The following is a 22,872-nucleotide window of genomic DNA, read 5'->3' on the forward strand; positions in this document are numbered from 1 at the left end:
TCTTTTATAAATATTAAGAATAATATTAATAATAATAATAAATCAGAATAAGTAGGTTTGATTAATTTGTATATAAAATAGAATATTTTGTCTTTTTTAAATATTTCCCAAATTATGTTTAACAGAGCAAGGAAATTTTCACAGTATGTCTGATAAGATTTTTTCTTCCGGAGAAAGCCTTATTTGTTTTATTTCGTCTTGAACAAAAGCAGTTTTTTTTTAAAAGCCATTTTAAGGTCAATATTATTCACCCCTTTAAGCTATTTTTTTTTTGATAGTCTACAGAACAAACCATCATTAACTTGCCTAGTTACCCTAACCTGCCTAGTTAACCTAATTAAACTAGTTAAGCCTTTAAATGTCACTTTAAACTGTATAGAAGTGTCTTGAAAAATATCTAGTGAAATATTATGTACTGTAATCATGGCAAAGATAAAATAAATCAGTTGTTAGAGATGAGTTATTAAAACTATTATTTTTAGAAATGTGTTGAAAAAAATCTCTGTTAAACAGAAATTGGGGAAAATAATAAACAGAGGGGGCTTATAATTCAAGAGGGCTAATAATTCTTACTTCAACTGTATATATATATACTGATCTTTTTTTCTTTCAGTGTTTTTCTTCTATTTACACATCATATTATAAATATATTCATATATTTACAGTCAAGCCTGAAATTATTAATAAATTCTGACTTAAATTTTTTGTTTAAATGTAAATTAGCTGAGAAATATTTTTTTATTTTCCACAATGATGCCTCATGTACATTGTCTTATTATCATTTGGGAGTAGCCTGTGCCATTTCCAGTCAAGCAAAACTTGTTGATTGAATAAAAGTAACTTTGTCACATTTATTGTATACTTTTGTACCTCTAACGTATACTATAAGGTACACAGTTACAGTTATTTTTACTTTTTTAGGAATTGATATTTCCCTTTAAGTACCTGTTAGGAACAAAAATGTAAGTAGGCTTATTTTGAAAAGGAACTACCCCAGTGACAGATTTTGTACTTTTATTTCTGATATATATATATATATATATATATATATATATATATATATATATATATATATATATATATATATATATATATATATATATATATATATATATATATAATTGAATGATCTTTTTCTTTCTTTGGCTGACCATTAAACTGAATGAGTGCAGGAGTGTTTGAATGCCCACTGGATGTGATGAGTATTCACAGTGGATCATTTCTACTAACTCCAGAAAATATCTGTTGATCTTGAGAATCGATGAAAAATTATCAATCTTTTCTATTCATTTCACTGAAGTCTTCCGGAACAGATGATCCTGAAGTTTCCGACTTCTCGGTAAAAAACATTTTGTGATCATTCGACGGACTTCCTTCTTCCTCTTGAGTAAAGGTAAACCCCTGCTCTCGGGTTTCCCTCTCGTAAAATCCTCCTGCTGTCATTTCCTCCCTCAGGTTGAGCTTCCTCTCAGATCTCTGTATTCTTTAATGTGGTGCAGGGTGTTCGGGTCTGCGTCCACCAGCCCAGCGGTCAGGAGTTTAATGATGAGGTAAACCTCCTGATCGTTCATTCTCCACTGCAGCAAAATAAAAGAACAATAAACACTTCAGTCTGTCGCTCAGTCAAGAAAACTGGTATTTCCACATATATAGCCTATAGCCTACCTTATTTTTGTAAAGCAAGTTTTTGTCTTGAGAGGTATTTCCGGCTTTGCATTGAATCTATGTTGGAGACGATACAGTCAAAACAAGACCGATTTCAGACAGTCTTTATGAGATAGTTTATCACAAAAAGAAAACTTACTCAGCATTTACTCACCCTCAAGTGGTTTCTAAACCTTATGTGTTTTAAACAATGTTGTAACCGGTAGCTATTGACATCCATGTAACACAGGCTAATTGGAAATACGTGCTGCAGCTACATTTTTGACGTAAACGTTCAATATATTGTCTGTTTGACTGCAATTTCTATGTAAAGACTAGGGGGCAGTATGACACCAATAACTTGTTCATTTTCAGACTAATGATATTTACAGGGACATATTATTGACTATTAAAGGATTATTATTAACTTAATGGTGGGCGGCACAGTGGCTCAGTGGTTAGCATTGTGGCTCACAGCAAGAAGGTCGCTGGTTCAAATCCTGGCTGGGCCAGTTGGCATTTCTGAGTAGAGTTTGCATGTTCTCGCCGTGTTGATGTGGGTTTCCTACAGGTGCTCTGGTTTCCCTTACAGTCGAAAGACATGCACTATAGATGAATTGAATAAACTAAATTGGCCGTAGTCTGCATGTGTGTGTGAATGAGAGAGTGTATGGATGTTTCCTGTTAGTGGATTGTGGCTGGAAGGGCATCTGCTGCGTAAAACATATGCTGGAATAGTTGGTGGTTCATTCCTCTGTGGTGACCTCTGAAATAGAGACGAAGCTGAAGGAAAATGAATGAATGAACTTTATGCTGTCTATGATTTGTAACTGAATATGTTTGCCTCAGTTGTCTATCTTCATATGGACAACTTTTGGGGGCAGTTTGTACTTTGTATGCTTATGCTTTGTATGTTATACTTGTGATGCAGAGCGCTCAGGTTCAAGTCCAGGAAAGCACGGTTCCACAAAAGAGATAGAAGCGATGTAAAATCAAGGTAAAACTACATGGCTGCATAAATCATACAACAAAACATACTTAGCAAAGTATTTCAGAATTTGCATAAATGTAGACAGCGCCCTCTATTGGAGTTGTCATCTCAAATGTGCAACAAGACATACTACAGTAATCTCTTTTACCTTTTGGAAAATACAAAAGAATATATATAATTTCAAATAGGGGTGACATGGTGGCGCAGTGGGTAGCCCTGGTTGGCATTTCTGTGTGGAGTTTGCATGTTCTCCCCATGTTCGTGTGGGTTTCCTCCGGGTGCTCCGGTTTACCCCACAAGTCCAAAGACATGCGCTATAGGTCAATAGAGAAAGCTAAATTGTCCTAATGAGCGTGGATGAGTGTTTTCCAGTGATGGGTTGTCGCTGGAAGTGTATCTGCTGCTTAAAACATAAGCTGAATAAGTTGGCGGTTCATTCCACTGTGGCGACCCCAGATTAATAAAGGGACTAAGCTGAAAAAAAAAACCAATGAATGAATGAACTATTTCAAATACAATAGGAGTGAAAATAGTTTGGATCTCAACAGCTAACGGTTTTCAACATTTTTCTAAATATCTTATTTTGTGTTTGACAGAAGAAAGAACCTCAAAAAGGTTTTGAACATAAGGTGAGTAAATGATGATATCCCCAGACAAACAGCAGGATTTAAACACTCCTTTGCCTGAAGATATTTGTGAAACTGCTCAAAAAGCCGGAGTATTTCTGATGTAGTGTATCATTTTTTAACTTTTACTTTACTAAATAAAATCTTAAATACTAAATGAAAACAACGTCTCCTCCTGCTTTTGTCATATTATTCTCCTATGATTTGTTTTGACAAATTCCAACATGAGATGTAATGCAAGATAATATACTAAATGATTTGTTACTGACTATTTAATCCAGAAGAACCAGTTATGAACTTATAAGTAAACAGTTCCTCTCACCTGACTCAGGCCATGTGACATGCACTTGATGATGCCAATGAGCCCCAAAACAATCTGTCCAACACACCAATACCATCAGTTTAATAATCATTAGAAATCTTTGCAAAAGTATACAAAAAATGTAAATGTATATAGATAACAATAATAATTCTGTCACTGTGTATTATTCGAGCATTTGACATATTATAGTTTCAGGAGAATCCAGTTTTTTTACACTGTTAAACCCAAAAAGTTAAGGTAACTCAAACCGTTTGAGGAAACCGATTGCAACAAACCATTTAAGTTCAAAAACTAATCCTGATGAGTTCTGTGAACTTACTCCATTTGAGTAAATGAAGCAATTTGAGCACAGTAAAACCCGATATATGAAGAGACCTCAAACCAACCGAGTACTGTAAAACCCAATAAGTTCAGGCAACTCAAACCGTTTGAGGAAACCGATTGCTGTAAACCATTTGAGTTCAAAAAGCAATCTAAATGAGTGCTGTGAACTCATTTCAGTTGAAGTAATGAGGTTTTTAATTAACACATTAACTTCAACACTGAGTTCAAAACTCTACAAATTAGTAGAATTAACTTACAGTAAATGAGTTAACTACACTCATTTCTTTTGATAAAGTAAACTGTTGAGTTTTACAGTGTAATGATTAGCAGTTTTATTGACTCAAAAGTGAAATACAGAATTAAATACAGTATCTTTGTACAGAATCAAACTGTTACCCTGTTAACAAACCCAAACTAGTCCCCAACTAAGGTATCGTGGTCACAACTTACATAATTAAATGCAATTAAAACCTTCAGAACAGTTTTTTAATTGACATTTTGTTCAGACTTTACAATAAGCTTCCATTAGCTAATGTAAGCTAATGGATTAATTAATATGAACTAAAATTAAACAATACTTGTACAGCATTTATAATGCATTATTAAAATCTAAAGTTGTGCTGAACATTAGTTAATGCACTGTGAGTTAACAAGAAGTAAATTAAACACAGATGAATTAATACTGTATTAAATGTATTGTTCCTTGTATGTTCATGTCAGTAAGTAATGTGAACTCATGGAAGCTTATTGTAAAGTGTTACCCTTTTAAAAAAAGAAAATGTTCATAAATGCAGCATTTCTTTGTTAAAAAATGCAGTAAAACAGTAATTTTATTACATTTTAATACAATTTACAAAAACTGTTTTCTACTGTAAAAATTGTATCCTGTGTGTGTTTAAAGGTTTATCCAAATTATGAAAAAAACAATGCTATTTTTACAATAATTTGATGCTATTTTGAAAAAATATCTACACAGTAAATATTACATTTTTGAACCTGTTATATAGTGGAAGCCAACAGTTTTCATTTTATATATTATTACCACTGTATTATTACCAAACCTCATAGATACTAAGATTAAGAGAAGACTATGCCATATGAGACTTTTATAAGTGCATATTTAATGGATTTTTTATGCACCCAAACACTAAAACCTCAGTCAGAATTATAATTAACAGTCCTAATGAAACAAACAAAAAATAAGCTACAGATGAACTCACCCCCAATATATACAGCATTGTGGTTTCTCTCTGCGTGTTTGTGCTCCTCTTGTGTGTGTTTGTTTCTGCTCAGAGCTGTGGTTATAAGAAGAAGCTGCTGAGCTGAACCAGACATACAGGTTTAGTAGCATATTAACACACTGACAGCTGGAAACTCACACAGTTCTGTCACAATGCTGGATTACTGACGTTGTTTTAAGAACAATTAGACCCCGTGCATTTCTTTTAGCCTGTAAAAGTTTCCTGAGAGGTCATAGCATGTCACAAGTGTCGTAGTTTTTCAGTCAAATGAGCTAAAACCCAGAGAGGTGACACACACAACAACATTTAAAGAAATCAACTATTTATTATCCTGAAGTTTTTGAGTTTGTATGATCCTGCAGGTTCTTCAGATCAGCAAATACAGCGCTAAAGCACTTGAAGACGGTTGTTTTTTCTTAAAAATGAAAATTCTTAGTCTGACTAATACACTTTTTCAATGGTGTCAGTCTGTTACCTGTTTTGCTTCTGACTAGAGCTTTTATGTTTAGGATTGAATTTAATCATCACATATGCTGTGCAAATAAGCATGATGTTTTTTTTTTCCATTTTATCTGTGTACACTGTAAGTTGCTGAGACTTTTATTACAGTATGTTGATGTACTTTCAACTGATACTGAATATTGAGTAGGGATGGGGCTTTCTTCTTGTGCATCATTCCCTCATAGCAAACTAATGGTAAGAGATGCGTGGCTAATAATATTGTGGCTAAAACCATAGTCAGAAACTAATGTCAACAGAAATGGGCCATACAGTATGCACACGTACTTTTAATTTTCAGTCAGCCTAAGAGCTTCTGGTCAACTGTCGCAGTATTACCAAATCTCTATGTTTAAGATCTGATTTCTTTAAAAATCAGTGATCTTCACTGCCTGATAGATATACAATATAAAGTAGGTCTCAGACTGGACAAGAAGCACTGCATAAAATTTTACCTCAGGGCGACGCGGTGGCGCAGTGGTTAGCATGTTCGCCTCACAGCAAGAAGGTCGCTGGTTCGAGCCTCAGCTGGGTCAGTTGGCATTTCTGTGTGGAGTTTGCATGTGTTCACGTGGGTTTCCTCCAGGTGCTCCGGTTTGCCCCACAAGTCCAAAGACATGTAGTACAGGTGAATTGGATATGCTAAAATTGACCGTAGTGTATGAGTGTGTGTGTGAATGAGCGTGTATGGATGTTTCCCAGGGATAGGTTGCGGCTGGAAGGGCATCCGCTGCATAAAACATATGCTGGATAAGTTGGCGGTTCAATCCACTGTGGCGACTCCTGATTAATAAAGGGAGTTTTATTAATCATTTTTCCGAAAAGAAAATGAATGAATTTTACTACAGTATTTTCAGTGAAGTTTCTGCACTATAGCTTGCCATTTTTCATCTTGTTTTACGCTTGAACGACTAAATGAATGCTGAAGTCTAATTAACTGATTATATTTTAATTCCATTACAACAACGATGCTGTGAAAGGAACATTATGAAATTGAAAATATCACATTAACCTTTCACCGGAACTTTATCATGGGTTTCCTCCGGGTGCTCCGATTTCCTCCACAAGTCCAAAGACATGCGCTATAGGTAAATTGGCTAAGCTAAACTGTCCGTAGTGTATGTGTATGAATGAAATCGTATGGGTGTTTCCCAGTGATGGGTTGCAGCTCGAAGGGCATCCGCTGCGTAAAACATGTGCTGGATAAGTTGGCGGTTCATTCCATTGTGGCAACCTCAGATTAATAAAGGGACTAAGCTGAAAAGAAAATTAATGAATGAAACAAAGATATTTAAGAATTTATTGCTCTTAAATATTTGATCATTAATATAACTTAAGTTGCAAAGCTGAGCCATTCAGTGAAATAAAAAAAACAGACATCTTTATTGTTAGATTAAAGGATACTGTGAATAATCGAGGTTAACTTTACTGTTTAACTGTTTGAAGAATTTTCATTTAAAATGACTGAATTAAGCTGTTTTCCCTATTTTTATCGATCAGTAAAATAATGTAATGCTTGATATTTAATTTGATATTGGTACCACAAAAATATGAAAAAATAATTGTCAAACATTTTCAATAAACTTCACTTTAGTTTGAACATTCACACTGTAAAAAATAGAGGGTTTCCAGCAAGAATTGATTAAGTTGACGTAATTCTTTTTACAGATTTAAGTTGATTAAAAACTAAAAAATTAAGTTGTCCCAAACTCAAGAATTGTGTTGTTTCAGCTCATTTTAAATAAGTAGTTTAAACTAATAGCGAAAATAGATTTTGGAGTGCTGACCCAACATGTGAGCAGCAGAGGGAGACAAAACAGAAGTAGACACCGTTAAAATATTGTAAAAACTCACGCAGAAACTGTGGTAGTCTATGGTCAAAAATAGTGGTTTTGTATAAATTTTTCATTAACACATTTGATATCCACAAAATGATCAATGTTCAGAATGTATACTGTGTTTCTGCATTTTATGGTTTACCAGAGAGATTGAAATAGAACCGAATGTTTTTACTTTTAAGACATTTGAAATATCTAGACATTTTAAATATAAAGTTAATAGAGTATTGAAGTCTGCGTGAATCAGAAGTTGTAGGTATTTGTGAAATTGAGATGAAATTGTTATATGCATGTCCATATTCACCAAAGCGGAAGAATGTTTTATTTATATCTTGTCATGGGGGAAAATAGTCACAGACACGAGTATAAATATGCATTCAATTTCTATTACTATTGCTCAGCATATATAAGTACACCCTCACAAATCTATCCTATAAATTTATATGTTTACTAGGAAGCTATGCAATATTATATTTGTGCATATACATTAGATTAGTCAGTACTGAAGCCAAATCTGGAGCTAATCTAACTAAAAAACTTATGTTAACGGTCCAAAAACTAGTACAGCCAAATGTATATGTTATAGAAAATATTAAATAAAATTTGAAAAAGGAAAAAATGAAAAATTTAGTCGAAATTTTGTAGGCTGTAATTTATTTTTGTAATATTTTGCTTGAATTTAATTGAATTTAAATATGTTTGGTGACTAAAATATTATTTTAATAAATATATCTGTTTAATATTAATTAAAATTATTACTTATTATTAATTTTATGTGAAGCTGCTTTGACACAATCTACATTGTATAAGCGCTATACAAATAAAGGTGAATTGAATTGAATTGATTTTAATTGAATTGAATTAATATGTCTGTTTTGTTTAAATGCACCAAAATACATTGCCTATATTCACTGAGAAATTAATACAAATATTCATTTTCTAAATGGGCTGTACTCAATTATGCTGAGCACTCTATACAAATAAAATAACAAAAATTAACAAATAAAATAACTGATAAAGAAAAATAAGTAGCAGGGGAGTTGGAGTTATCAGAATTTAAATCCAAAATCCTCTAATGATGAATATAAATATCTTGCTTTTTAGCTTTTCATCTCTCTTCAAATATATTCCAAATTCTTCTTTAAACACAACTAGTCTTGGGGGGAATTTAGAAAAAATTACATTTATGAATATCACATTTTAATAATATCAACAAATTATTCATTATATTAGATATCTTTTTATCCTTAAGTATTAAGCCACATTTAATATTTTCCCATGAGATGATAAGTCTTACAGATATTTTCTGTTGTATCCAAACTAGGGATGCATGATATATTGGCGGCCATATCAATATCGGCCGATAAATACTATTTTTAATGTCATCGTTATCAGTCCGATATGAAAAATTTAAAACATCTCTTTAAAATAGATTACATAATTGTACAGAACTGCCTGCCTCACGCATGCATGGGTTGAACTTTCCTGACATTGTTTATTCCTTCAAAATCTGTCCTTTCTTTGTGTGGTACTGCTGGGCGTTAATAACTCAGTAAGTAACCATTTTCCTTATATGTTAATAGAGTTTCATTGTGTCTTTTGGTTTAAATCGCCTCAGGAAAATTATTACATGTGTAAACATAATAGCAGAGATGCACACGTGCTAAACAACTCGTTAGATTGTTTGTAATCTAATAAATCTCATTTTGTTATTTAACCTATTAGTTTTATGCAACAGTCAAGTTGCATATTAATTAGCTATGTGAAAATGTTTTTGTCATGCTGATTTATGGGAAATCGTGACTATAGGTCTGTATAATAACCTTCTGAAACTGAGTAGGCTATTCAGTTCATAAGATCAGTTTAAACTTTTATGAAGTTCGTTCATTCATTAATTTTCTTTTCAGCTTAGTCCCTTTAATTATCAGGGGTCGCCACAGAGGAATGAATCGCCAACTTTTCCAGCATATGATTTTTGCAGTGGATGCCCTTCCAGCAGCAACCCAACACTGGGAAACACCCATACACTCTTATTCACACATATAGAGTACAGCCAATTTCATTCATTCATTCATTTTCTTTTTGAAATAATCCCTTTATTAATCTGGGGTCGCCATAGCGGAATGAACCGCCAATTTATCCAGCATATGTTTTATGCAGTGGATGCCCATCAAACCACAACCCAACATTAGGAAACACCCATACACTCTTCCATTCACACACATACACTACGGATAATTTAGTAAATGCAATTCACCTATAGTGCATCCGGAGGAAACCCTGCACACCAACACGGGGAGAACATGCAAACTCCACACAAAAAAAGCCAACTGACCCAGCCGGGGCTCAAACCAGTGACCTTCTTGCTGTGAGGCGACAGTGCTACCCACTGCGCCACCGTGACGCCTCTTTTATGAAGTTTTTAAAATAAAATCAGTTGTTTACTGTATAAAAATATAACATTTTGAAATATTTATATTTATCGGCTAATATATCGTTTATCAGCCTCCAAATCTTAAAAGTTATTGGTAATCGATATCAGTTATCGAAAAAAATCCATATCAGTGCATCCCTAATCCAAACTAATACTTCGTTCCAAAATGTTTGTACAATGTTTGTAATGTCTGCTGCCAGGGGCGGATTTAACCAATAAGCGAAGTAAGCAGCCACTTAGGGCTCCAGGAAATTTGGGGGACCCCAATAAATACCTAGAAGTATAAGCTATATAACATCGTTTTCTATCATATTTTGTATTGGTGAGGGTCTATAATTAAAATTTTATGTAATTATAACATCTATGTTATATTGTCTTACACCCCAATCATGGAGCCGTCCAGCAGTCAAGTCAGGTAAAGATCCAGATGCATTCATTCTTTTCAGTTGTGAGTTCATTTTAAAAAAACAAATCATTTAAAATGTAGAGATTTCATTTGACTTGAATTCATTTGACTCCCTTTGACTGCCCGCTCTATCAAATGGTTGACCATATTTTATTGTATAAAAAAACAACAACAACAAAACATGTTAAATGAGAATCTGAAATATTTTATGGAATACTTCAAAAACTGAAGATAATTCAGTATTCTAAAATGTTTTATTTTGAATATTTTTAAAAATAAATTGGTCTAACACTTTATATTTTCAGATTTTTCATAGTATATTTATTAATTCTGGTACTTTTACCATAAACCGACATATCAACCATTTGGTAGAGGTTGATATTTTAGAAATTATGGGATGTGTTGAAAAAAATGCATTGAGTGTGTTAACTAATGACATTAGGAGTTAAGAAATGCAACATGGAAAAGGAGATTCAGTGACATTAGAAAAAACAGCTAATTAAATAAATAAACAAATGTATAAAACTACAAATGGTTTCATTTTAGGACTGTTGGGCCCCATGGCTGGAACTGCTAAATCCATCCCTGATTGTTTCAATATCTAAATCGGGCATACATTTGAATCACCAATTTTGAATTTTACCTGGGAAATTCTTTTGCAGGATAAATGTGGTTCATAATTTTAAAGTGCACTTCTTCTTAATTAAGCATCTTCAAGTTGATATTTGTCTTATAGGATTTTTATCTGCTATCAGTTTATAGAGGATGACACTGATTTAAGTTATATTATTAAATTGGTCGAATGCGAATGTATAACAGGGACAAAACAGTGTTATATTCAGCACACATACATATCTATCTATCTATCTATCTATCTATCTATCTATCTATCTATCTATCTATCTATCTATCTATCTATCTATCTATCTATCTATCTATCTATCTATCTATCTATCTATCTATCTATCTATCTATCTCTCTCTCTCTCTATATATATACATACACATAAACATACACACACACACACACACACACATATATAAATAAATATATATATATATATATATATATATATATATATATATATATATATATATATATATATATATATATATATATATATATATATATATATACAATAATGTGTAAATTTATCATTTATTTATTTTTTAGTAATTAAAGTTGTACACATTATGGCATTAATAATAACTGGAGCCTGTATCTTCATAGTTTGGGTCTGGTCATCTCCTCATGGGTGGCGCCATATTGATCCCAAATTGGTTATCATTAATAATGCATAGTTGGTTGATAAACAAACCTAATGTGGTCTAGATCTTTAGATATCAGTGTGTGAACAGAACCACTTGCTCTTCTGGGAATGCACAACACTATGATAACACCCAAAGCAAAAGATACAAAGGAAATGAACCGTTTGTATGGTGTTCTGTGGAGTGAAACAGTTGTAAGTACAAAATTTGAGTAATCAAATTTATAATAATACTGCAATGTGTTCATTGTATAGAGAATTAAGTCAAATGAATCATTGTTTCTCATGCATGAATGCTATTAAAATTTTCATTCAAATGGTTTCGTTTTAGGACTGTTGGGCCCCATGGCTGGAACTGCATAGGGCCCCCAAATCACTAAATCCACCCCTGCATGTTTCAATATCTAAATCGGGCATACATTTGAGTCACCAATACTGAATTTTAACATTAGAAATTCTTTTGCAGGATGAATGTGATTCATAATTTTAAAGTGCACTTCATTAGTAAGCATCATCAAGTTGATATTTGTCTTATAGGATTTTCGACTGCTCTCAGTTCATAGAGGATGACATGCAAGTTATATTATTAAATGTAGAATGTAAAATGGAAAGGAGTTTTCTATTCAGCATATAAAGATATATATTTATATATGTTTCACTGAAAAGAAGATGAACAAAACCCGAGTTTCCGGAGCATGTTTTTTTTCTCCTACAGTCAGTGTGCTTCCTTTTGAAAAGTGCCTTGCGATTGGCCGGCCGGAGCCCATGTAACCAATCACAGCGCGCCTACCATGGAGGAAGGAATAAATGCAAGATGGCTCCTCATATAAAACCAGCCGCCTGGCTTCTCTTTTGTGATCTACAAAATTATTTCTCCCCGTTTGTTCGATTAAAATACCGTTTTCGGGGAAGTGCGGAGGGCTGAAACAATCTGTACGCTGGCGTGGAGTTACTCAAGCGTCTTCGGGCGCTGTGGGAAATATTTAATAAGCGAGCAGGCGGATTTTGAGGCAGTGCGCGAGATTTCGGGCCTGTCCGCGCACGCTACGGTCAGCAGCAGCCAAACCCGAACCTGAACCCGAACCCAGCGGCCGGACACAAACCCGGACCCCCGAATAGCTTACATATGGCCGTTTCAAGGTGAGTCTGTGGATAATACTTCATCTCCAGCAGCTATAGGCGTCTCCACACTTCAATTTGCTCATTCCTAACACTTTACAACATGTTAAACATCCTACGTAAAAACGTCTGTCAGTTGAGCTCGGCCAACATTTTAAAACGAGCAACCATAGTAAGACCTCCCAGACAAACACTGCAGAAACAACCTACAGATTGACACGTCAATATTTAACCGAGTTTTTTAGTGCTATATATTTTATAACGTTAGTGGGTTACATTTCGGGGTGCGCGTTATGAATCCAACAGTTTGTGGTCTGTCATAACGGTTCCGCTTTATCCTGGTAAATCTCCGGTTAATGTGTAAATCCACGGGTGATTAGTGGACTAACCCTACAGTGTCATCCCTGTCCGGGTTGGGCTCGTGTCATTGAGCTAAAGACACAGACTGAATTAAGGCAGCTCTCATTTCTCCTAATCCATCTCTTCAGTTGATGCGGTAGATTAATGTGCCGTTATGTAACGCTTCTGACAGGCTGGTGTGAGGGAATCTGCTGGGATATGTGTATTTTTATCATTTATTTATTTTTAAGTAATTAATTGTACACATTAAGGGATTAATCCTGGAAGCCTTGGATCTGGTCGTCTCCTCATGGGTGGCGCCATGTTGATCACAATTCAGTTATTAATAATAATACATAGCTGGTTAATAAACGAACCTAATGCAGTCTAGATCTTTAGATATCAGTGTGTGAGCAGAACCATTTGCTCTTCTGGGGATCCATAACACCCTGAGCTAAAGATACAAATGAAATGAACCGTATTTTATGGTGTTCTGAGGAGTGAAACAGTTGTTAGGTACAGTATTTGAATAATCAAATTTAAAACAATACTGCATTGTGTTCATTGTATAGAGAATTAAATCAAATTAATCCTTATTAATGTTACAAACAGTGCAATTTCTGATGCATGAATGCTATTAAAATGTTCATACAGAAATGTTACTTTTTATTGTGGTTATATCTTCAGGAACCCTTCTTTAAAATGTGGTTGTCTCAAGTATGTACGCTATTTCCACTCAAGAAGCTCCCCTATGACATGCATCAAAAGTCAATGACTTTTGGCAGCTATAGACACCTTTTTGGCATTACATTAATAATTTCTCCTGATTTTTCTATTCTATGGTGTAGGGTTGCACGGTTTACCGGTACTATGGTAGTATCGTGATACTATTGCTCTAAAATACTGGCGGTGCCACTGTAGTTTGTAAAAGGTAGTGTCATCATCAATGGTTTATCTCCAATAGATAATGTTGCATGTGAAAGTCACTAAAATGCCTACACCTTTGTGCAACAATAAACCATTTTATTTGAATAGTGTGTGGAGCCCCTTAAGGTTGCAAAACTGTAGAATTTGCAGCTTTTATGGTAGCCTATTGCACGTTTTCGAATGCTTCAGTTCGAACGCACATCTTAATCGGTTAATTTTTGTTCCTGTTAATATGATTTAGTAGCTACAACAACCACAACAATCTCTTTAAAAGAACGATTCACAAACAGGGTGTCCGTGGGTCCGTATTAAAAGTTGATAAATCAATAAAGAGAAAATGAAGGCCCTTAAAATGTATTAAAAAGTATAAAATTTTGTTCAAGCGTTGTCCAAAGTGTTTGACTCCAAAACAGCATAAATATATTCATTTATCCACACGATTGGTACGGGCCGGGCGGGGCGTGTCCGGCCAAGCTCCTCCGTCCGGGTGATGTCACGTAATTTGCGACAAACACAGGAAGGTGATGTGACGCTCTCCCCATGTAACACAACCTTAGAGCGAAAAATGGGAAAATGTACGTTTGCGTACACCTGGTTGGAGAAAGACAAGTTTAAACAGTGGCTGAAGCCTGTCGCTGAAAACCATAATCCATTTTGACCTTAAGGGAATTATGAATTACTTTTCAAGTAGGCCTAATATAACATAAAATATAGTATTTCTGACCATTTTCTTTCAAATTTGAGTTATGAATAACAGTATTGCAATACTACTTGGTATCGTGATACTTCAGTTGGTATAGTATCATAAGATTAATTAATGGTATCGCGGCAACTCTACTATGGTGTATATGTTAGCTCCTAGCCTGACTGTATTATCCTGTTTGCTTGTTTGTATATTCACAGCTTTTTTTTCCTATAGCTGAGACTGTATTTGTAGTTGCTGATGTATCAAAATAATTGCCAATAAATAAATAAATGCTCATACAGTCATTGAGGTAAAGTTGGTTTTGTATCCGCACGTTCAGACTTTCTCATTAATAATATAGGCAAATTTCAGAGAAGTAGCCTAATCTTTGCAAATTCTAAATGGTGAAATCATATTAGCTGCCATTGGCTATTACAGTACAACATTGTTTATAGTCAAATAGCCTATAGTCAAATAGCCTATAGTGGTTTTGAAGTTATGTGTGATTTCAGACAGAATATTTAAAGTATGGTAAGGGTCACAAGTTGTCACTGAATGAATGTGTGAATATTATGAATATAAAACCAACTTTACCTCATACATCATCATACAGTCACAGACCTCAAAAACACATGTAGAGGATAAACCTTTACTCTATTATGGTTAAACTCTGCAAAAACTGTGGCTCCTGTCAATTATAATCACAATTAGGGCTGGGCGATTTGGCCTAAAACAAAAATCTCTATTAATTGAACATTTTGACTCATAGCGATTAATGAACGATTATTTTATTTATTTAATTTTTTGTGCTTATAGTTTACTGGCAGGTTTTGTACAGTAAAAATGCTCACATATTACAAGTGAGGGATTTTTAAGTGAAGGGTGCATTACTTGATTTTTAAATTATTGAAGAAACACACTATCTACTATGTATGATTATTTATTAAACGTCAACGTTGAATATCTGAAATTAAAACGCATATTGCCTAAAACCAGCAGAGACTTTTTTTTTTTTTTTTTTTTCTTATAAAGTGAAAATAAACAGCTTTAACAGAGCGGGGTCACATGACTCCACATGCAGTAGAGAAAGTAATGGAAAAAATTGTCCTGGAAATATTTGATCTATTATAGATTCTGAATGTCGATTTTTGATTACTTTTCGATTAATCGCCCAGCTCTACTAAATAGTGTTGTGTTGAAGTTATGTGTGATTTCAGACCAAATGTTTCAGACCAAAATCAATATTAAACAACTGAAATTAAAACTACAGACTATAGGCTATATGAACAGCTAGTGTTTCTTCCCATATCGATAAACCTCCGGTGAACGGTTAATGTGGCTTATAAAAAATTTTATAAGAAAATTTTTTTTATTTCTTGCATTGATGTTGTAATGAAATTAAAATGCAAACCGTTAAATAAACTTCAGCAATCTTTTAGTTGTTCAAGCGTAAAATGAGTAAAAACCCGTTTACACGCACACGCCCATCAGGATTAGTAGGCGAACACAGAAACTTCATTGAAAATACTGAGGTAAAGTAAATGTTCGTATTTTAAAGACATTGTGGGGGAAAATGTAATTAAATGCAGTGCTTTTTTTTTACATTCTGAGACCCATTTTATATCTTATATCTATCAGACGGTGAAGACGTTTATTTTTAAAGAAAATAGACCTGAAACGCACCGATTTTTCGATCTGTTGTTAAGACTTTATGACTATTCGAAATGCACAAGTTATTTTGAGCAATCATGTCAACCAAATAGTTTCAGTTTCCCTTTAACTTTATTTTTGGACCATACTATGGATGTTTGGGAACAGGTTAAGCTTTGACAGTTACTGAAAGTGAGGAAATGATAAAAAAAGATCACTCCGAAAAAGGATGTTTGCTCTTTGTTCAATCCTACTTGTTTCAAATGAGCTGAAAGAACACAATTCCTAATTGTTTCATGTTCAGTCCTTTTAAATTTGTAAAAAAACCAACAACTGATGTTTACTTAATGCCTCCATGTTGTCCCAACACAGATCGGTTGTGTGAAACAAAGCATTTTTTACAGTGATTGTAGAATTGTGCTGACAGTCAGATATTTATTGTGCTTTTAATAATATCCTTTCTTACTGTCTCCAGGTTAGAACGTCTCTTTATCTTATTGGATACAGGAACGACTCCCGTCACTCGTAAAGCGGCTGCTCAGCAGTTGGGGGATGTTGTTAAGCTTCACCCACATGAGCTTAATAACCTGTTATCAAAGGTGAGTATTTAGGCTCGGTTCAGACCAGCAGAAAGAAATCTGATTCTTTTTTTTTTGTTTTTTGATATATCTCTTATTTAGTGATTCGTAGTCTGACTCTGAATGGTTGTAAAACACGTTTAACCACCCAAATTGGTTCTAATATGCAAATGAAAATGATGTCTTTTTTGTACTAGTTAGCTCTTGTTTGCAGCATTCATGATTGCATGCTTGCCATCTGTTGTTCACAAGAGCTCCCATATGTGATGCAAAAACACTTGTGAGTAGTTCTGGGCTCTTTAATCTAAAAAAAAGCACAAAACAAAACGATATCCAGAACTTGTCTGTGAGTGTGTGCATATTTCTATATATTGTTAAAATTAGCATCACAATGAGGTGAGGTGAGAAATAGGAGCAGAAGTGAAATGTTCAGCTCTTTCTTTTTGTCTTTCTCTACACACTGATGAATGATATGTTGTATGAGAGAGTCTTTTATCATTACTATAGCAACGGCTGAAGATACTGACTATCTGTCTGAGCAAATGGGCTTCATTTCATTACTTAAAATAATGCAGTATAGATTGGATTTGAAAAACAAGATTTTGATCTGCAGAACTGAACTAAAAGAATGACTACATCCTTTTATAAAATGTGATTTGGTGGTATAAAATATAAATGTATTATAAAATAAAAAATGTGTTATGGTGTTATTCTGGGACAAAAAATAAGTGTTATTTTTGTGCTTGGATTTCTGTCCTATATCCTAAAGCATTGTGTGTTTTTAGTGATTTCTCTATGAAGGTGTGTTCACATTTAAATGGTTTGGTTTGATTTAAAACAAGGCTGCTAGGTTTGTGAGTGCAGTTTATTTCCATAAGTATGAACATTTTTATGCAAACCTAACCAGGCAAGCAGGCCAAGACCTTTGAAAAGGTGGGCCACTGTACACTTCTAAATGAACTCTGGTGCATTTTGACTTCAATACGAATGCAACATGGACATTAATATCCAGAAACAGAACTTGAAATCACCCGGTGTAAGCATAAATTAGACCTAATGTTCAAACATACCAGGTTTTTCTCATAATAGCCAATGCAGTTTTGGCATTTTTTTTTTTTTTTTTTTTTTTTTTTTTGCATTGCAAGTTTGTTTTAAAAATGACTGCGTGAACCATTTCTCGTTGTCTACAGTAGTCAAGTGGATTAAATCTAAATTAGGACAATTTTGAAAAACTTTTTGATCCACTTCAAATGAATCGAGTATTTTCTAGGACTTCTATGTTAAGTTGCTTTGACAAAATCTACATTGTAAAAGAGCTATCGAAATAAAGTTAAATTTGAACTATAAGTGAAAATGCACTTTAAATGAGTATTGAATTGTAAAAAGACCCTTAAAACCAACTAAGGTATTTCTTTACTATTATTATTTAGGTAATAGGTTGGTTTTGTCCTCACAAACCGTCCTCCTTTCTGTTTATTGATCTGTTTTTCTTTCCTCTGAACTGAATAGGTTTTAACATACTTAAGAAGTCCAAACTGGGATACACGAATTGCTGCTGGACAAGCTGTCGAAGCCATTGTGAAGAATATTCCAGAGTGGAACCCATCTCCAAAGCCAAAAGATGGTGAGCGAATATTCCCAGCCTGCATTACTGGACAATTGGAGATTGTGTTTTTTAGCATGTTACTGTGGTAGCTACACTGTGAAAACTTAAACGAATAACTTCAGATTGTTACAACTACATGAATGATTAGTTTCCACTTAATTTATTACAGTTTTCATTAATAAGTAAGTTGGAAGAACTTCATTCTTTAAGATGCAAGAAGTTGAGGTAATTTAAGTTGATCCAATGAGGCTTTTTTCAGTGTAGTTTGTTTGATCTCGTGGCTACTTCAAGGCTGTCAAATGCAATCAACACCAGTTTGCAACAAGTTTATAAGCTTCTGTCTAATGAGTGTCTTGTGTTAAGCTTGTGCTTGTTTCTTTCTCCTCAGAGGTTTGTGCAGAAGATATGTCTCCTGAGGATGTATCCACAGACAGGCTGAGTTTCTACAGGTTTGATATCTCTCGACTGCTGAAGCACGGAGCGTCTCTGCTTGGTTCGGCTGGTGCTGAGTTTGAGCTGCAGGATGACAAGTCAGGTAGGGTTAGATCTCTCATGTTTTAACACTTGTTATTACTAAATGGATTAGGGCTGCACAATAAATGGTTTCAGCATCAATATTGCAATCTGCGTGTCTGCAGTAGTCGCATCACAGGATATTCAATGTTGAGTTGATTTGTAGGGACTATATTTGAGCAAGAGCCATCATTTTGTAAAGTTTAGCCATAATAGCTGCATTTACAATGCAGATCTTGATGGTCAATTCCGATTTTGTGATTGTATCTGATTTTTTTTTATTTTTTTTGATGACCTGCTTTCGTCTTTTAAAAGTGACTCTTATCCAATCGTCTGCATTTGCACAGCACACGGCAGGGGCCCAATGACCAGGAAAAAAAAAAAAAAAAAGAGCAGGCGCTGACTAACAGCTGATAATTAAAGAGTGCTCTTTTCTCTATTACTGTATGCAACCTTTTTGACAAGCTGTTTTACTATAGTTTATGACAGAAAGGTTCTCATTTGTCCATCCTCTTTTGATATTTAGGCTTTTTTTTTTTTTTAAACCAGTAGGCATCTTAATGTCCATGGTGTGATTTATGCACGTGATGTATGCGCTAGTTTTATATTGGTTGCGTGGCGGGCATTGTGCTCTGTCGCTAACATGCTTAAATACCTGTGCTTTATGACAATATAAAAGCTGTTTAAGTCCTCGTGTATTAGATTTAAGGTTTGCGATTCTGCTGAAGTCTGTTCTGAAAGGAAAGCGTCAGACTTGACATAATTCGCTATGGTTTTTAATGATGCGCGACTCGCATTGACAGATGAAAATCCGATCTACCTGCTTACACTGCAGACACGAGGGCACAGATCCGATTCATATCCGATAAATTTGCACATATGAACAAGGACTGAATCTGATTTGAGTAAATCGGAATCCATGTGATTTGTTCCTGCTTACACGTACATGAGCCATATCAGATCTGTGCCAAATGGGAGAAAAAAAATCGGAATTGAGTCACTTGAACAGTGCAGTGTAAATGCAGCCAATGAAAAGTTTATCATCTGCATGTGTTTTTAAAACCTGTGACTTTGCATTCAGGCCATCTTTTTTTTTTTTTTACGTTTTGTAAGTTTTACAGATTTATTTTATCTAACTATTTACATTACAGATTATACCGTGTTTTTACATATGATTATTCAGTTTCTGTACCTGAATACTGTTTGGCTCACCAGAAAACCAAAAAGTACTGTAAATTTCATTTTCTTTTTTTTTGCTTTTATTGAATTAATCTTTGCTTTTTAAATAGTTTATTATATTGTTTGCATGATTTACACCCAGAAAAATCCCAAATCAGTCTAAATTAAAGGTGCAGTAGGTGATCTGCCAAAATGCTAACGGTTAGCATAATATCTTTTGAAAGACAGTGCAGGAATTACACTTATTACTAAACCATACTTGCATGCTCTTTCAGACCGAATATGTTTAAAGTAGCATGGTAAACAATATAGGGAAAATGAACCTCATTAAAGCAGGCTAGGTGGAATAGCACTGTTTACTGATGTTTTGTTATTAAACTAAATAAAAATCTGCATTATCGATGCTGTAAAAGGTCCCTTATAAAACTGAAAATAGTCACATCAATCTATCGTCAGAAGATTTCAGTGGCTAAACAACACTTGTATAACCCATTCGTAAGTTTTGCATGAAGGCCCAAGCTGTTTTTTTAACATGCATTTTTTTCTCTTAGCTGTTTAGGCTTAATGGAACCTAATTAGAATAAAACCTAAGTTTCACCTTTTCATATGATGTACTTTTAAGAAGAATGATGTTCATATATGTGGACTCGTGGTTCCGAATTTTATAGAACACTTTTTCCTGACTGTTTATTCATGCATTAATAACACACACATTTTTTGAACATGATTTGACTATCAGAGAGTACAAACAACTTTTTTTTTTTTTTTCTTTTTTTTTTTTTTGCCAATTTTGGACCGTTAAAAAGTGTTTGGGACATTTCATATGCTGCAAAACAATTGCAGGATGACACTGTAAGTCTGTAACAAAATATAAAACATTCAAAGTATTTTAAATAGCCACTTAAGAGCTAAAATGTCCTGTCCACAGATGTGGCCACTAAAGCCCTAGGAGGTTAAAACATAATATTACCTGTCTAAAAGAAATGCTTCTGCCATGGTGTCATCATTTAAAAGTTTTGATTCTCCATTTGTTTTTACTGCTCTCTCTCTCTCGAGTGTGCATGTGAATGCGGCGCTCATGCAAACGGCAGTTCTGTGTAAATGGGTGTGTAGATGTACAAATCTACATTTGTTGACAGACAGTTTGGGCTACTTATCAGAATTATAGGAAATGTTCGCCTGACAAATTTTAATTAGATGAACATTTTTTAGTTTTATGCCTTACTCAGAATATAAACACATCTCTCTCTCGATGGATGGATAGATGGATATCTCACTTCAGTCATTACTATTGGAATGTGAAGAGCCTTTCAACCAGCACAACAAAAAAAATTTCATTAAGACAATCACCTACTGCACTTTTTAGTGAATTCTTTCCAAATACAGCTATTCAAGCAATCTGGTGAAATTATATTCATATCGCAAGATATATTGCTGAAAAACAAAATATTGCAATGTCATATTTTCCCAATATCGTGCAGCCCTAATATAGATGTTTAGTAGTTTAATTCTTTAAACTTTGATGTCTAAAGCCTGAAGAATATTTTTGTTTTTTTTTAAGCATACTCTGGTCCTGTCTGTAGTGGTTGCAGAATTAAATTGTGTTTTTATTTATTTATTTATTTTTTTAAATAACTGGGAGGTGCAGTAATTATGTCAACACCCAAAAGGTAAATTCAGTTGGAGTTTTCTCTAGATTTTCCTGTGGGGTTTTACAATGGAAATGTATAGATTATTATAATTTTTTTCTCCATTGTAAAAATTTATTAATTGTATTTTCATGCTTAATAAAAACAGCAGAAATACTTTGATTGACAGTCTCCCTTTGTATGTGTCATCAGAGAGGGAAAACCTTTAGTGATGATCTCTCCCTCATTAGAATAGGACATTAGTTTTGTTTTTGAATCTGCCATTATGCTGACACACGGGCATTTGTATTTTGAAAAAGGGTCCGGGAGCACAATCTCATTGGTGAATCTTAAGGGAGCACACAGCCAATGCACATGAGAAAATTACACAGAGTTTAAAGTTAACACTGGCCCAAGTCATTAATTCGCTGTCCAAAAGAAAACCGAGGCGACTGAAAAAGGAAAAACAACAAAATACTACAAAAAACAATAGTGATGAGTGCTTGGTAAGGGGATCAACGTATACCTGCAACTCAAGTTCAAAAGAGAATTAAGATGTTATTGTCTCATGATGTCAGGGAATAAATTAGACTACCGGCAAGGATACATGTTTTTTCACAGGATATTAATTAAGAATTTCTTTGAAAGTCTCTGTTTTATGGGGAAAAATATACTTTTGGTTTAAATGCCACAGTGCGCGTCAAAAACATCCGTTACCTCAAATGCAATTGTGACTTACTTACTTCTGTGAAGGTGATACAAATGATTCTGTCATTTAAAGAGTCTGATTGAATACCATTGAATTGCTTTGACTGAATTTGACTGAAGTCTATTTGACTTTCTTTGTCCTGGACTTGGATGAGAGGTGCAGTGGAAAAGTGTGCGTTTATTTGCATGTCTATGTGGAAGACATTTGAATGGTATTTAAATTTTTATTATTTTTTTTTTATCTGTTCAAACATTTATTTGTGTTTAGGTGAAGATTAAATAGCATGTTTTGTAATTATTTCTACACCATATACGCTATGCACATGAATGATGAATCACGATTACATTT

At 34.0% G+C, this 22,872-nt stretch overlaps 1 protein-coding gene across 1 annotated transcript in view; it reads left to right on the forward strand.

Annotated features, from left to right (window-relative positions):
• The first annotated feature begins 12,404 nt into the window (after positions 1-12,404).
• Positions 12,405-22,872, forward strand: part of btaf1 (BTAF1 RNA polymerase II, B-TFIID transcription factor-associated) — a 53,919-nt gene continuing 43,451 nt past the window's right edge. The window contains exons 1-4 of the mRNA XM_056470407.1: positions 12,405-12,731; positions 16,787-16,910; positions 18,399-18,513; positions 18,884-19,030. Of these exons, the coding sequence (XP_056326382.1) occupies positions 12,718-12,731; positions 16,787-16,910; positions 18,399-18,513; positions 18,884-19,030 (400 nt within the window). The 5' untranslated portion in view covers positions 12,405-12,717. The remainder of the gene's footprint in view (positions 12,732-16,786; positions 16,911-18,398; positions 18,514-18,883; positions 19,031-22,872) is intronic.

This window comes from Danio aesculapii, chromosome 13, assembly GCF_903798145.1.
Source record: "Danio aesculapii chromosome 13, fDanAes4.1, whole genome shotgun sequence".
In the NCBI taxonomy this organism is placed as follows: domain Eukaryota; kingdom Metazoa; phylum Chordata; class Actinopteri; order Cypriniformes; family Danionidae; genus Danio; species Danio aesculapii.